This window comes from Capra hircus, chromosome 25 (genome assembly GCF_001704415.2).
Source record: "Capra hircus breed San Clemente chromosome 25, ASM170441v1, whole genome shotgun sequence".
In the NCBI taxonomy this organism is placed as follows: Eukaryota; Metazoa; Chordata; class Mammalia; order Artiodactyla; family Bovidae; genus Capra; species Capra hircus.
Genome location: NC_030832.1, coordinates 16,373,805 through 16,391,198, shown reverse-complemented (window position 1 = coordinate 16,391,198; position 17,394 = coordinate 16,373,805). Strand labels below are relative to the sequence as shown.

The 17,394-nt window shown below is 36.2% G+C and overlaps 1 protein-coding gene across 1 annotated transcript in view; it reads left to right on the top strand.

Moving 5' to 3' along the window:
* Positions 1 to 17,394, top strand: part of SMG1 (SMG1, nonsense mediated mRNA decay associated PI3K related kinase) — a 114,431-nt gene that overhangs the window by 18,889 nt on the left and 78,148 nt on the right. The window contains exons 2-9 of the mRNA XM_018040496.1: positions 6,964 to 7,127; positions 7,662 to 7,817; positions 10,026 to 10,162; positions 11,252 to 11,310; positions 12,493 to 12,706; positions 14,916 to 15,041; positions 15,440 to 15,512; positions 16,563 to 16,660. Of these exons, the coding sequence (XP_017895985.1) occupies positions 6,964 to 7,127; positions 7,662 to 7,817; positions 10,026 to 10,162; positions 11,252 to 11,310; positions 12,493 to 12,706; positions 14,916 to 15,041; positions 15,440 to 15,512; positions 16,563 to 16,660 (1,027 nt within the window). The remainder of the gene's footprint in view (positions 1 to 6,963; positions 7,128 to 7,661; positions 7,818 to 10,025; positions 10,163 to 11,251; positions 11,311 to 12,492; positions 12,707 to 14,915; positions 15,042 to 15,439; positions 15,513 to 16,562; positions 16,661 to 17,394) is intronic.

The window sequence follows — 17,394 nt, the reverse complement described above, 5'->3', positions numbered from 1 at the left end:
AATGCCCACATTTATTAAAGTGGGAGTTCTGGGAAGAAATGAGCCAGTTGTTGTGTTTGAAGCATTAGAACATTAAAAGTGCTTTTTTTGTTTTGTTTTGTTAAATACTTGGGTATATAGGTCTGGATCTCAGAGTGCAAATCTTTGATGGAGGCCTAGATTTGGAAATCAGTGTCATGCCGGTGATAAGTATTGCCATCAGCATAGTTTGCAGAAGGGATGAATAGAAGGCCTGTGGTCAAGCTTTGAGAAATTCCAAGGCTTAGTGGTTTGGTAGAAGAGGCTGAGTAAGCCTTCAGAGGTGCCTGAAAAAGCAGAAGTGGAAAGGTAGGAAGAAATACAGAATATAACATCCTATAAGCCAAAGGAAAGAAAGAATCTAGTTACTTTGAATTATCAGGATCTGACCCTGGGTTATTGTAAGGATTTTTAAAAGAAGTTTTCATTCAGCCCACTTCATTCCTCTCTAAGGCACCTTTGTGCAGGCTATAGCCTGATCAGCCCTGCTCAGCAGCCTTGTGAAAGCCTGCTTTGAAAGGATGAGTAAGGAGCAACCTGAAATATATCTTGCTTTTAGCAACCTGGAGGTCTTAGTTGGTTTTGCCAAAAGTGATAGAACAGAAGTTGGATTGGTGTAGACAGAGGAGCTAATAGAGGTAAAGAAATAATATGGGGAGGAGAGATGATTCTGTTTGATTGCAAAGAGCAAAGGCAAATTGGTTGGTTGGAGGGATGTGGGATTGATGGGGTTTTTCTGTGTGTGTGTGTGTGTGTGTATGTGTTTTTAATTTGTTTTTATATTTTTAAGTGGGAGATATTAGAAAATTTTACATGTTTAGGAAGATTCAGTTTGGTGGAAAAGGTAGAGTCCACAGGAGAAAGATTATTTGAAAAGTTACGAGAAGGTAGAAATAGATGGAATCCCATAAAGTTCTAGAGTTGGGTGCCTATGTGTTATTGTATCTTTATTTTTCCTCTTGGTCAAGTAGAGAGAATGTTAGAGAGGTAAGGAGAGAGGGAGTAGGGAATTTAGGAGAGTGTTTGGAATCTGAAGAGAATGGGGAACAGATAGTGCCTGTGGAAGATGAAAGAACCTAGGAATGTGGTACTTACTGATGGATGATGGGAAATTGATAATTGGATATATGCAGGATTAGGATTTTGCCAGGTAGGTGTGAGGGAAATATTAAGGGAAGTTAAAGGAAGAGTTATTGAAATGAAAGACCATGAAATCTAAACTGATTAAAGAAGGAAGTTCAAAAGAAGGTACTTGGATTGGGAAAAGTAGAGAAAGTCACAGGAGTTAAAGTTGCTAAAAACCTTTATAGTGGTACAGAGGAAATGTGAATAGCTAATTAGCTGTGCTGCTTTAGGTCACTCATGGAATCTTTATCAGCGGTGGTACTGGGGGAAAGAGAAAGGTGCAGAAAGTTTGACAGCTGTTTTGGAAAAGCAGAGAACCCCAGCCAGGGAGTCATGGGCAGCGCTGAAGACTGTTGCAGGCAGAGAGCTACACAGGAGTGGCGTATCAGCAGCGTCTACACTGAAGACAGAGCGCAGATGCACGTGAAGCGAAGGCTGGACTCTGATGGGCACCCCTGTAGTTACTCACTCTGTCCTTTTTGGTTAATATGGTTTAGAGGTCTGTCAAGTAGATGGTGTTTGAGATTCCTTGGAAGGGATATAAACTGTATTGAAGTTGAAAACTATGTTTTGCTAAAGATATTACATAAAACCAAAATTTACAACCTTTAAAATTTTTCATTAGAGTATATTCAATGATTTTAAGTATTGGTACAGAGTTAGAAGGAACATGTCCATAAGACCACCCTTCTTCTGATAGCAGTTGCAAGTTTGGGGGTCCTCTAGACCACCCTTGGGTTGGATAATGCACTAGAAGGGCTTAAAGACTCGTTGAAAGCTGTTATACTCATGGTTGCAATTTATTGCAGCTAAAGGATACAGATTAAAATCAACCAAGGGTAAAGGTACATAGGGCAGAGTCTCAGTTACTTCCAAACTCAGAGCTTCTCCCTGTTTCCTGGTATTGATTTGTGATAATACATATGGAATGTTACCAAACATGGAAGCCCAGCCCAACCTTGGTGTCCAGAGTTCTCATGGGGTCCATGATCAGTTGCCCACATGCATGAACTTAGGTTTTCAGCCCTACTAAAGGTTGAGTTGATCCATGTGATTCAAAGGCCTCACCATAAATCCCATAGTTTTACCTTCTGGTGTGACCCAAAGTTTCCAGGTGGACAGGGACACTCTTATTAGGCATTATATTCCAAGTGTTTAGACTTCTTCCAGCAGTTGAGGGGTAAGCTCAGGCCTCTCTTTGGGCAAGGTGAAATTCTTTACACTTTTATGACAGTATTTAAATATATTTTCGTATTTTGAGACTGCAAAAACTAATTAAGGTTTGATTGATATTAAAAGTTGATTACTAAAGAACCCATAAATAGGTAATTAAAATTTGGTATTTAATACTTAATTCTTATTAAGTACCTAAGGACGTTTCATCAGGAAATATTAACTGTTAATATTTCATTATAGTAAAACTGAGGTAAACTCATTTATAATTTTTCATTTTGGCATGATGGTTCAATTCTGTTTTATTAAATTTGGACTTACTATTTTCTCCTGTGGCATTTCATATAATGAAGTCCCTGAGCCTCCCAACTTAATTTTTTAGCCACAGATTGATATTTCAGAGCATTGTTTCTCATGTGAAAGTGTGATGTACTCAAGTCTCAGAGTTATGCATAGTTTCATCTTTTCTCTCACACTTTTTTGAAAGTATGTCTGAATCCAGGTGAGTAAGAGACATCACAGGGATAACCTTGAATTTATTTTTAAAAGGTAAATTTTTGGTGCTATGAACTGTTAGTATGAAAAACAGCGTATTCTGCACCTTCTTGGTGATGGTGATGCTCTGTCTCTGAGTGCCACTGCTTCAGAGAGCTAATGCATTCCCACCTCAGTGGCTTTAGTGCAGATCTCATTTCCTATTTGATCCTCACTACAAATTAGATCTCACCATTCGCGTGAAGTCCCTTAATAAGCCGAGTTAAAAGCAACTGGAAGCAATGTCATGCTTGTTCTGGTGGCACCACTAGGTGTGGTGTTTGCATCAAGTCATTTGGGGGTGCTTTATGGAGATGTTTTCTGATAGAGAATTCCCTGACTTCACCTTTCCAGGCTGATTTCCGCCCCCTCCTTAGTTGCTTTTCATGATGCTCACAAGAACTGGACTATAGAACCACATTTAGGGGTGACATACTGGCCCTAACACTCGGTAGGTTGTTGATGTGAGATCTCAGGGCTGGGGTCAGTGAAAATGAATAATCTCTCTGATTTATTACATTTTCTGTATATTGATAATAGGTAACTAAAATGAGTGGTAACTGTATTTGCATGTGATTTGTATGTTATAGTTAACATTTAAATTCTCTTTGGTTCTAAAAATTTTTTCGCTGCCACCTCAAGCCTCTGTCGTCTAAGGCAGAGTGTGGCATTCCGTTTGTTTTTGCTTCAGCATATGAACCCTAGAAGGCCATAGTGCAACTAAAAGCACCTAACCCATGAGTGATATTTGCTTCATGTTTGGAAAACAAATGTTTTAACCCAGTGTCCTCACTAATATTGTAACTACTGTCTTACAGATTGACTTGATGCAAAAACATCACAAAGGCTCCATATTATACAGTATGCGATTTTTGAGGTATGAGCTTTAGAAACTTACCTCTCATGTGGCATGTGCATCAGGCTTTAACTTCAGTTTAATCATTCTGGGGAATTTATGCATTTCTTTTTTTTTCCCTCTCTCTCTCCATAATATTTTTAGAGTATTAAAAGGGCTGTGGAGGTATTTTGGGGTCCTAGCTAGGATACTTAGTCTTAACAAATACATTTTCTTTTATCACTAAATTGAGATACTAATTCTGGCAGATGATAGTTTTTTCAGCCCTTACAACTAGCTTAACATTTATGCCTGCCTCTTTGAGATCAATCTGCATTTTCTTTTTAGTGCCCTTTGATTGCCTCATTTTAAGTGCTTATTTCCATTCTTAACAGTTTTCTATTTATTGGACTGGGATGATCTTGTTGATGCTAACTGCCTGATACTGACTTTTTGAGAACTAAGCTGTCTAGATCTTACAAAAAGAAAGATTTCATATAAATGCTGAACCGTTTTGTGTCTTTGGGTTCAGAATATCTATAACTTGCATTCTGGTTAGTAGTTTGATCGGTTTAAAAGACCCTGGAAACCAGGGAGCTTAGACATGTCTGAGACAGTAGTTCTACTCTAGTGAACTATTCATTGTGTTTCCGAAAACTCAAATTCTGGGGAGGAAAGTCTCTGTTTATTTGTGTATATACTCTGTGTATATACTAATGAGATTTTATTTCTAACAGATTGGGAGATTTGTTCTGTTTTTTTGTTTGTTTAGTTTTATATGATTCCTAAGTAGAAATGGATTTCTTTTCTTGGTAGCAGTAGACAGCTTAATTTTTTCAATGAAGAAGTTAAAATCAGTTTTTGTATACTGAGTATAAAAACTTGTTTCGATTGTATTCATATGTTCGTTAATGATTAATATTTATCTGTTACACTACAAACCTTGACTATATTTAGTATTATGGACCTACTGACTTTGAGTGTACCTTATAAGCTAAGTATTTAAGAACTTGTTATCTTTCATAAGTCTTATAAAAACATCACATAATCTATAGGTATTATCCCCATTTTATGCAACAGACATCAGAGGCTTTAAGTTAACTTCCTTGTGCAGAGTCACATGTACCTTTCCAGTGCTGGAGCTAAGATTTGAGCCTAGATCTTTTTTTAACCCATATTCTCTATTACTTTGTGTTTACTGCTGTATCACCAGAAAAAGATACAAATATCTAACTCTTCATAGTAAGAGTAGTGTATGTAATCTATATTAAGCATAATGGACACTAGAAACCCAGAGTATTTTAATATTTATTTAAATATTGATAAGACTTTAATTTCTTGATGTTTCAGAATTGTTTTATTAATTCATTTGCTAACAGTTTGCTTTTTGAGGTTGTGTTAGGTGCCATACATACAGACAAGTTTAAAGTATGCCCAAATCATTAAAGCTTATAGACTCTCTTATTTTTCAATTCCCTTTTAGAAATGGTATGTTATAGTTTATTATAGGTGCTCATTGAGTATGCTACTTTTAGATACATGGGGCAGGTCATTATGTAAGTTTTAAGGAGTTCTTATGCTTCATTTAGTGGTAAAGGCATTTAAATGCTTGTAGACTTACTACACTTAGAAAAATCCTCATACATTTTTTAAAAATTCCATAGATTTTATTTTTTCATATGTTGGAAGTTCTAAGCTTTGTTGAGTGAACTCTGAATGTTTGAAGAATATCCTGCATTAAGGAACCTTAGTTATATGTTTAGTTAGTGTGCTAGTGTTATGAATTTTTATGAAGTTTCAGATTCAGAGCCTTTAGGAATAATTTAGACTTGTGTGCCATGGAGGTGTCCAATTTTAATTGAACCTGTTTGTCTACATTCTATAGTAACAATGGTTGCAGTAGGTTCAGATCAGGATGTCTGAGCCTATGCAACTTTTTCATATTTAGTATTCTTGTGCGTGGGGACAAGGAAAGGATGATAAACTCCAGATAAAATACACAGACACTGTGTCCTTTTTTATACATGGGGAGGGGAATGGGGTTGAGAAACAGCTAAGTTTCTGCTCTTGCTGGTGTCCTTAATATCCCCAGATAATGTCACCAAAAAATTATGGTGCAGAAGGTGTTTTAGTAAGTGCCATAAGAATGATTTATTTTTTCCCCAAGAAGGTCGTTCCTCTCCGAAGAAATATCAGTATTAGAGGAGCATTTTTCTTCATATTTTTTGTATGTTGCCATGATACCTTATTTCTTGGTAGTTGATTGAAGAAAGAATAAGGTTCATGAGAAATTATAGAGTTTAGCTTCCCATTTTACTGATAGGGCCATTGTGGCATAGAGATGATCCTTAGATAAGCATACTGATTTCACCTTGGGGCTGTGCCACTTGTTTATTAATATCCAGATATCTGGGATTATTCTAGGTAGCATTTGAATTTTAAATAGATTATTGACTGCAGCCTTCAACTTTATTGGATTCCTTGGATACCTTGCTTTTATTTTCCTTACTTTTTATAATTTTAATAGATTTTTTAAAATTGACTCAGTCTTTATTATTAATAGATATCGCTTATATAAAGAATATCTATTAATAATGAGGTCCTTAGTATTACCTACCATACATTAAAATAATCTTATTTTTCAGCTGTGTTCTTTCCTAATATCCTGCTGAGCATGCTTTCAGATTTCGTGCTGTAATCTATTTTGCCACCAAATAATCAAGTTACGAATTTAGGTGAGAGAGACAGAGTACCACATTGCCGTTAGGCAGTAGTTTAAAAATAATTTGGTAACACTTTGTTCCTGCCTGACATGTTGCCAGTGTTTTTTATTTTTATGACTGAGAAGAGTAATTTTCCACTGGTTAACCTTCTTATGAGAGAAGGCGATTTAGAAACAACTATTCCTTTTATCAAGTTGCGTGTAAAGCACCCCGGACCACCATGGTGACCAGCTACCTCAGTTTTCCTGGGACTAAGGGAGTTCATAGGACATGGAACTTTCGGTGCTAAAACCAGTTTAGGTGTTGAGTTGGCCACCCTATTCCTGGAAGTTATTCATATTTCTGAATGAATCTTTAGATAGTAGAAGGGACTGAAAAGCTGGTGTTTCACCCATTGACAATCTCTTCCTAGTTGAAAGACTTCTTATTAGATGTTGGAGTGCTTTTGTATAATAGCAATGAGAAGATAGAGGCTTGTATAGAAGAAAGATTTACGATTTGGGTTATCAAAATGTGTTTTTAAAGATGTAACTTTATACCCTTCTCTCTTTGCAGAACTGATAGTGCATCAGCCGACCCAGATAATTTAAAATACTCTTCATCCAGAGATAGGGGTGGGTCTTCCTCTTATGGACTGCAGCCTTCAAATTCAGCTGTGGTGTCTCGGCAAAGGCATGATGATACCAGAATCCATGCTGACATACAGAATGACGAAAAGGGTATATATTACATATTTCCTTGTTGCCAGAGGCATGTTTGTGTGTGTGTGTGTGTGTGTGTGTGTGTGTGTGTGTTTTAACCTACCTACTTCTCTTTTTCCTCCTCCTTCCCTTTCTTTCACTCTCTCCCCTTCTTTTCTTCTAATATGTTTAAAATATAATTATTAAACACAATGCTGTTCTTGAAACATTTTTTTGAAAGTTTATCCCTTAATTATAAATTTAAATATACTTTTTACACATGCAGTAAAATACATAAGTACAATTTTCTTGCCCCCAAAATACAGTATTATCACTGAGGCTAAAGTCTTTCCTGACTACTGTCTCTCCTCTGGACTTCTAAAAAGTTTTCAAGTGCAGAATCTGATCTTCCACTGAAGCTAACAAAATGAAATCAAGGCATGCATCACAGAGAAAGAGTAGAAGCAAAGGCTGGTTGAGCTGCAGATTGAGTCAGAAGGACCTGAACTATCAGGAATTGATGGAATGAAACAAAGAGCCCGTTGAAATAACGTAAATGTTGCTGTTTTTTAGGTGGCTACAGTGTCAATGGAGGATCTGGGGAAAATACTTATGGTCGGAAGTCGTTGGGGCAAGAGCTGAGGGTTAACAATGTGACCAGCCCTGAGTTTACCAGTATTCAGCATGGCAGTCGTGCGTTAGCCATCAAAGACATGAGGAAATCACAGGGTAAGACTGGGTGACCTGGGACCATTGCACATGCCTCCGCTGAGACATCTCCTAAATGCCTCGTCTCATGCCAGTGCCTTGCGCATCTGTGGCTTGGTCAGCTTACTGAGTTGAGAAACATGTGATGGGGATAATTATTTGCTTTCTTTTTCCTCTCAACCGCTCCCTAACGTAAATTTCTACCAGAAAGGTTTTTAATACTTTTAAAAAGAATTCTCTTAAAATTAACCTGGATAAGATTTTTAAGAAAGGATTTTCCTGGTTACAGTAGATATTGAACATACAGTGTATAATAGACTCTTCTGCAGCAAGTCCTTCAACTCGAGGGTGAGGGAGGCCCCTAGAGTTCTAGAGTTCTGTTTAACTCTAGTAAAGGGACTGGGCCCTTTTCTAAAGTTAAGCACTCAGTTAATGCTTCTTGCTTTATAACACAAGCCTCACTGAATGGGTAAAGTGTCTTGAACATTCATAGGATTAGAGGTAATGGTCTTTTTTCCAAGAGAGAAATTTATTTTATTAGTAAAGCTGATTAAGAAGTCAAGATTTCTGATTTATACTCTTTGTTGGATATAATTACTGTTTGGACCTTATATAACCATTTTTTCCCAATGAGGAGTGTGTGTGTGTGTTGTGTGTCTTGGTGAACATTTTTGTATAGAGGTTTTTTATTTTGCATGCAGCTTTAAAAAAAAGAAGTGATTTCTTTTAGGTAAATTTTTCTAACATGGAATGACTAAGTCATAGGCTGAAATGTCTCTTAAAAGTATTTGACGTCTTTTTTTTATTTTTCATTGTTCAAATTTTTTTTTTAATTTAAATTTATTTGTTTTAATTGGAGGCTAATTACTTTACAATAGTATTTGAAGTCTTAAGAGTTAGGTATGGTAGAGTTAGGAAGTGACTCTAAAGCTAATTTAGTCTAGCTCCCCCTCGCAGGCTCAGAGTTATACAGTTTGCTAATGGCAGCATTGTAAATACAGCCTAGATTTCTTGACTAGTAACCTGAAGACATTTTAGCAGTCATCCTTGCTGACTCTATAGGCTTAGGCTTTTTAAAAAACCTTCTTCCTTCTCTCAGATGTTACAATTTCTTTTATTATCACTTTTCCTTTCATTCCTTAGAAGTGGAACTGTCAGACTGTTTAATGTGGTTTGTGTTAATGTACATTCATTAGTTATGGTAAATTGCACAGTTGAAAATATAAAGAAAAATTTAACACTTTATTTAAAGCCATCCATCTTGGTTAGTAGTATTCAACATTGTTTGAGCATTCCTGCTTGTTCTTGTCATTAAAAAAGGGAAGAAAAGTTTTGATTTGCCACTTTGCTTGTGGCAGCATGCCTTTCACAAGGTAGGTGGTAATTAGACATTGTTGAACTGAATGTGTGATTGCAGTTCACCAAAACTTTGTCCTAGGAAACTGATGATGTAACAAGAGGCTCCCTTCCAGTGTGAGACCTAGGTGAAAAAGAGAAGCATGTCCTCTCTTTCTGGCTAATAGTGACTTTATCTCTAAACCTGTTGAAGTTTCTTACCTGTGCTCTCTACCTGGATGTTGAAAACAGTTTGGAACAGATCTGAAGAGAATAATTTCTAAGCCTTTCTTTTTTCTCTGTCAGTTGATTCTCTGGATTGAGGTGTCTGTGTAGGTTTATCTCTTTGGGGGGTCTCCTGTTGCCTGATAGTCTGCTGGGGCTGGGTGTACAGTGATGAACAGAAGTGTTACGGCTGGGCTTCCCTGGTGGCTCAGTGGTAAAGAATCCACCTGCTAGCGCAGGAGACATGGATTTGATCCTTGGTCTGGTAAGATTCCACGTGCTGCGGAGCAACTAAGCCCTTGCACCATAGCTGCTGAGCCTGTGCTCCAGAGCCTGGGAGCCACAAGTGCTGAGCCCATGTGGAGCCCACATGCCACAGCGACTGAAACTTGTGCCCCTAAAGCCCAGGCTCCACACGGAGAGGCCACTGTAATGAGAGGCCCACACGCACAGCTCAAGAGTCGCCTCTGTTCTCTGAAGCTAGAGAAAAAGCCCCTGTGGCAGCAAAGACCTAGCACAGCTAAAAATAAGTAGTTATAAAAAAAAGTGTTATAAGGCTTATGTTCATTGAGCTTTAATTGTCTGGTGGACTGTGATTGTTAATATACTTTAAAACATTTGGGCTCTTAAGTTTCTGTGCTGATTCATCCTCAGTGTTTATGTTCACAGAGCGATCGATGTCTTATTCTGATGAGTCTCGACTGTCGAATCTTCTTCGGAGGATCACCCGGGAAGATGACAGAGACCGAAGACTGGCTACTGTAAAGCAGTTGAAAGAATTTATTCAGCAACCAGAAAATAAGCTGGTCAGTATAGTATGTTTGGAAATATTGATCAGTTTTGCATATCCTTAGTACACTAGATAATGTTATCTGAAGTAGTTTAAGAAGGGAAAAGGTTTGCTTCTAAGGAAAAATAATAGGGAATTCCAGATTATTTGGCCTATATTATGATCATCTTGAACTTAATGCCCCTAATGTGTAATTTAGCCACAAATGTTGGATCCGTGTTGGTTCCTTCTGTGATAAAGTATTTTTGACCTTTTACATATTTATTCTGTTGTCCTTGGAACTTTTTTATTCTGTGTTCTGGGACAGAATATCTCTCTGTTTTCGTAAGTTAAATTGGAGTAGGAGGTACATAATTTGCTCATGGGTAAGTTTGGCCAGGGATAAATAAATGGAAAAACTCTTTAAAGTACAGGAGGGAGTTCCCTGGTGGCCTAATGGTTAGTATTCTGGGCTTTCATTGCCTTGACCTGAGTTTAGTCCCTGGTTAGGGAACTGAGATTCTGCAAGCTAGCTGGCCTGGCCAGAAAAAAAGAGTAAAGTATAGGAGCAGTTACAAATTTCTTTGCCATACAACTAAGCCTCCTGCTGCTAAGAGCATGATACACAACAGGAGACAGTTAATGAAAATGCTGTAGTGAGTCAAATGACATTTGGCTCAAATCAGGTTTCTTCCAGGCCCCTCTGCCTGATTTTATTATGAAAAATTTCAAATACACAGTAAATTGAAAGAATTTTACAGTGAATATCATAGCATCTAAATTCTGTCATTAGCACTTTAACACTTTATGACTTTATCATATATGTCTCTACCTCCTCTTCTGTCCATCAGTTTACCTTTTTGAAAATGCATTTCAGAGTAAATAAAAGAGTTGTTGGTTTTTTCCCCCATTGATGATCATGGCTGTATACTTCCTATGGGTAAATTTCTTTCAGAATCTGAACGGAAACTTATGACCCTCCTGATATAATTGGGACTTGGGAATAATAAGAAAAGTAAGGTGTGTAGTCCAGTTACAGTTTGGAGGGAACCAGAAGTAAGAAAAAGTACATAATGTTATTCTTAAAAGTATAGAAATGTGAAGTGTTTATTAATTTTTTTTTAAGGTGCTAGTTAAGCAATTGGATAATATCTTGGCTGCTGTACATGATGTGCTTAATGAAAGGTAAGTAATTAAGAGAAATTTAAAAAGTATACAGGAAGATAAGCTTATTAACTTCATTTATAACATATTTAATGTTTCACTGGGTTCTCTTGCCATCTTTTTTTGTGTTAAGTATTTAAACCTTAATTATCACTGAAATAGAATCCAGGTAGGTTACAGTCTGTGGGGGTGCAAAGAGTGAGAATAGGACTTAGCAAATGAGCACACGCACGCACACAAATGGAACCCACTTGAAAGGGAGAGCCATTCTTTATTTTAATTTGTCAACAAATAATTGAGCACTGACTTGTAGAATGACATAAACTCTGAATGTTAGCGTGAATGCATCCAGTTAACTTTTGTAAACTAGAGCATTTTGAAACTGCTTAGAGAGTAGAGGTGAAAGGGTGTGTCCTTTGGGCAACAGTGGATTCAAGCCATCCAGTCTCCAGGGCTGCTGGGGTTCCCCAGAGGTGTACAGTCATTTTTTCATATGGTGATTCCCAAAGACTTGCAGTGTTGGAAAGCATCCAAAACTCATCTCAGTACGTCATCAATCTTACTGCTTTTGGATGGTTTTACTTTGTATACTCATTAATATAATACTTAAATCAGTGTTAATCTTCTAAGTTTATTATATTCAACTATTACTGTTCCCGATTTTATAGTCCTCAGATACTGAATATTACAAGGTATATAATTATTTGTATAGTAGTTTTATCTGATCCCTGGATTGGGAAGACCCCCTGGAGAAGGAAATTGCAACCTACTCCAGTATTCTTGCCTGGAAAATCCCATGGACGGAGGAGCCTGGCAAGCTACAGTCCACAGGGTCGCAAAGAGTCGGACACGACTGAGTGACTTCACTTTGTCTGATCATTTGTTGCTGCGTTTTTCTATGAATCAGTTAGTATAGTTTGAGATGGAATTTGAAGTCTCAATTTTAGTATATTTAAACCTTTTTTGAAAATTATTTGTAAATAATCAATTCTAAAATAAAAGTTAAAGTTTTAACAAATGTACTATAAGAGAGAGAAGATAGAATACTTAGAATGGATAAAACTTAAACCTTTTGTGTAGTCTGAATAAAAATTAAATCATATAACATTCTATTGTAAGATATGTTATTCTTGTCATCTTTGAAAGCTGAAGCCTCTTGTGTATTTTGTTTGTTTTGTTCTGTTTGCATTAAAATAAACACAGTAGCAAATTGCTTCAGGAGTTGAGACAGGAGGGAGCTTGTTGTCTTGGCCTTCTTTGTGCATCTCTGAGCTATGAGGCTGAGAAGATCTTCAAATGGATTTTTAGCAAATTTAGCTCATCTGCAAAAGATGAAGTTAAACTCCTCTACTTATGTGCCACCTACAAAGCGCTAGAGACTGTAGGAGAAAAGAAAGCCTTTTCATCTGTAATGCAGGTAAGACTATGGAGGATGGGGGAGTGGTGATGTGCTTGGGAAGAATGGTGTCTTTAACACATCTTCGGTGGAGTGCTTGAAGAAAGGAATCTTAGGGTAGGGGTTATCTACTGATGGTACATGTAATGTAAATAAAATTCCTCTTTCTGAATTTGAGTAAAGAATATAAAGAATACACTTTATAGGTAGATTTAAAATAAGTTACTTAAAATTTTATGTCTTCACTTTTTAGAAGCTTTCTTTTGAATTTGCCTAGTACTAGAATCATTTACAGATTTAGACACTGGAGCTGCATGAGGGAAGCCAGGTCAAAGGGGGCTTCACGTTTTTTGAGGGAGATAAAAATTAAACATCACAACTTACTTTGGGTGTTTTTTTAAGGTTTGATAATATGTTAAAAATTATTATTCCAAGTTATATAAAATAATTGTGTGTCTGAATTATTAAAAGATGATTCCCAATTTAATTTTGAGCCAAGTTATAAGTAATTAAATTTTTGTTGTTTAAAAATTTAGAATTTGATGGTTTTATAATATTTGATGTCTTTATTTTTCCTTTTCCTAAAAAGTTGATCTTATGTTTTATTTTGGCCAATTAGTAAAAAAAACAAATGTGAGAAATCTATTCAGTCTTAAAATTTTTATTTTCCCTTAATTGTAGAGGTTATGAAAAGAATTTGGGGAAAGATTTAGAAAATTATTTGTAACTAACGAGCATAACACCAAATTTGACTTATTCTGCATACAGTTTATATAGTGGGTGTTTCCCCAGTTATTTATTTTGAAAAAATTTAAATCCACAGGAAAACAGATTGGTTAGTACAGTAAACACCTATATATCTTTTACCTAGGTTTGTCACTTATTAATATTTTGCTCCAGTTGTTTTTACACACATGTACACACAGACATGATTTTTTTGTTGAAGCATTTGAAAATAAATTACATCATGATGATTTACCCTGATACTTGAGCATACATATACATCTCCAGAGATTAAGGCTAATCTTCTATATAACAACAATATTATAATCATACCTAAGAAAATTAGTTCTGTTGCATGATAAAATCCATGTTCAAATCGTGCTATTGCCACTGAGATGTCTTTTGTCTTACCCAAGATTCCATCAAGATTCATGCTTTTGATGAATCTTTAATCTCTTGAAGATGGTGGTGTGCCTCTTAAGTCTTTCTTTAAGCGTAACAATTTGCTGCACTTTTTTGGTCCCCCTTCTTTTGTAGAGAATGTTCTACCTCTTGGGCTTGTCTGATTATTCCTTTCTGGTTAGATTCAGTTCACACAGCTTGGTCATGAATACTTCATGGGTTCATACTTAGCTTTGTGTCACGCTAGCAGGTACATAACTTGAGGTTCACATACCTCTTAGATGAAGAGTTCATTGCTTAGTTAAGGTGAAGACCAACCAGAGTTTTTCTTTGTGAAGGCTTGTTTTTCTCCGTTTGTAATTAGTCAGTAATCTGTACATAATGCCATGAGACCTTCTGAATATCCTGTTTTTCATAATATTTAACTCGATTTTAGCGTTCATTCATATGCTGTGCATTGTATAGATTATAGTACTAGCTGTTGCAAAATCGTGGTTTTCTCATTCTAGCATTTTTTCTATATTTATAATATAATTCTTTTGTAGAGAAGAGCCTTCGTTTTGGGGAAAGAATGGGTTTTAACAAAAAATTCAGCTGCAAAATATTCTATAAGTTGTATGCCATGTGTTTATTTAATATATATGTACACATGTATAGTGGTAACATGATATGTCATTCTTGTGTTGGAGCCATGCTGATCTTCTCTAAATCATTCCAGTCTGAAGCAACTGTTTATATCTTAAAGTATAAACTATACAACATTTTTGCTCTATCTTTTGAATTTTTAAATCATACATCTTAGTTTTTGTTCTTGAAATTTTAATCACACCCATAACATTGAAGAAAGCACTTAGTAACAGAGTAAACATGTTACTTAGAAATATGTTAACAGATGTTAAAGAAGGGAAAAACAGTATTTTTTTTCAGCCTTTAATATCTTAGTGGATTGAAATGTTTTCCAATATTTTGGAAACTAAAACTACAGAGTTTATTTCCTCTGATGTCATAGTCAGTTTTGGCTATGTCACTATTAAATAATGAACCTAATTTGCTTGTTTTTTCCCTATTTTATTAAATGTTCGTGGTTGTAACTTTTATTTTTCAGCTTGTAATGACCAGCCTGCAGTCCATTCTTGAAAATGTGGATACACCAGAATTACTTTGCAAATGTGTTAAGTGCATTCTTTTGGTAGCTCGATGTTACCCTCATATTTTCAGCACCAATTTTAGGGTGAGTTCCCTGACCCCCTCTTTTCATATGATAGGGTGAGGGATTGGCTGCAGATATGAGGACTTGAGAAATTAGATAGAAAACAAAGTTTCTGCTCCTTTGAGTATAATCAGTTTTAAGGGCCAGGATTGAATGATATAGTAATGCAGTTTTATAAAAAATACCATCTGTACTTGCCAACACTAGTGGCTTAAGATACTTAAATATTTCATCAATGTCACAAACAAAGGTCCATTATTCTCCTGCCCTGTCCCTCCCACCCCCCTCTTAAGTTAATATGATGTCAAGTAGGTAGGATATAAGATATTCTAGAATCTCTTACTCTTATATGGTCCACACAGGTGGAATAGCAATAAGACCTTAAAATGATTAGTCCCCTTTTCTTTGTCTCCATCCAGGATACAGTTGATATATTAGTTGGATGGCATATAGATCATACTCAGAAACCTTCACTTACACAACAGGTGTCTGGTGAGTCACTCAGGATATACCAGTTATTTAAATATTGCGGGAAGGAGTGTTGGTTCCTCAAAGACCAGTTGTTAATACTAGTTTTTTTAATAATAGAAGAAAAATAATTACTTCAGAGAATATTTTGGTGAAGATTACTTGTTAGCTACATCTTTTCAAAGGAAAAATGTGTACTTTTGTAGTAAGTAGGGAGAGTAAATGCGGATTGTAGTGTTGCACCTATGACTTATCTCAAGTCATTTGTTGCATGTGTTGGTTGCAAGAGATACCATAGTGGCAGTACTCTGAAGGGTAGAGTGGAAGGAACAGCCTGGATATTTATGATTTTTTTTGTTTTTCTAGTGATTAAACAGTCAAACAAATGGATTAATTTGGATGATTGTCATAAATTGTGGGAAAAAGCCACCTTTTTTTTCAAGTTAAATGAATGACTAGTAGGACTCACTTGAACTTGTTCCAGGTGCTGTAGTTTTTCATAGCTTGTTTGGTACAATAAAGTTCTGAAGTTAAGATACACAGGTAAGAATAGTTCTCTCAGTTCCACTGGCGAGTGGTCCCATTTCTCCCCCGGAGATGGAGGTACATTTTCAGTGGCAGGTGTGGCCCTGGAGGAGAAAACCAGTGTGGTCTTAGATTGGGGCAGTATAGTCTCAGCCATGTGTGTAAGGACCGATTAGATTTTAATTTCTGTAGCATTTTTATTTCTGCAGCATTAAAAGAGGTAGCTGTTAATCATTGGTATATTTAATAGTTCATGGGGATTTCCCTCGTGGTCCAGTGGTTAGAACTCTGCACGTCCACGGGGCAAAGAGGGATGGGAGAGTGGTTTGATCCTTGATGTGGGAACTAAGATCCCACAAGACATGCAGCACAGCAAAAAAAACAAAAAACAAAAAACAAAAAACAGTTTATAGTACTAATTTTATGATACAGGGCTTGTTTCAAGAGTGAGCAACTTGAAAGCCTTTTAAAAGTGTCTTATTAAATATTTTTTAATTTGGACCTAGATTTTTTTTCCTACTCTTTCAAAATTTCTTATGTGCTTCCTAGGGTGGTTGCAGAGTTTGGAGCCATTCTGGGTAGCTGACCTTGCATTTTCTACCACTCTTCTTGGTCAGTTTCTAGAGGACATGGAGGCATATGCTGAGGTGAGTATATAAAAAACTAAGTTATTTCCTAAAATTTCATTAAAGAAAAAAAGCAAAAACAAAAATCTAAAGCAATGCTACATTTATTTTAAAATAATTCTGATCACCTGACATTTAAGCAAAAATTATGAGACCATTGCTTCAGATGCTTTTAGGTTGCCAACAGAATTACTGGAAAGATTGCAGGCCTAATTTCCCAAAGCTTGAAATAATTTTTGTGGCTGGTAATTTTCCAAAAACATTTTCTTCAGTTGTAGTTTACTTTTATTTTTTGTTATGAAAAAGGTGAATTGATATTGTGAATTGATGACGAAAAAGGCTTTCCTCTTACTTGTATTGGCAATCTTGGCTTGTGCTTCAGAGAACAAGGCTTGGTTTCAGTCACCTTTTGAGTGTGACACTTTTAAGTCAAGTGTCCATTACTGGTTCTTGGATTTCCTGGCCAGTGTCTTGATTTAAACCTGCCGTCTTTGAATTTGTCTCTTAGTGTTTCTTTCCTGCTCAGTTGGTAATTACCATGATTCTTATTTGGTGGTCAAGGCTTCCATAAAGATTTAACTTCATCTTTTCTTTATAGCTTTGCTCTTTCTGGCAAACGGTTAATTCACTACTTGCAACTGTACCAATATATTTTCTCCCTTTCAGAGAATAATGAGAGAATATTTTGCTTCCATATGTTTCTTTACCCCCACAGCTAGGATGTCTTGCTTCCTAGCACAGCTTTAAAGCTGATC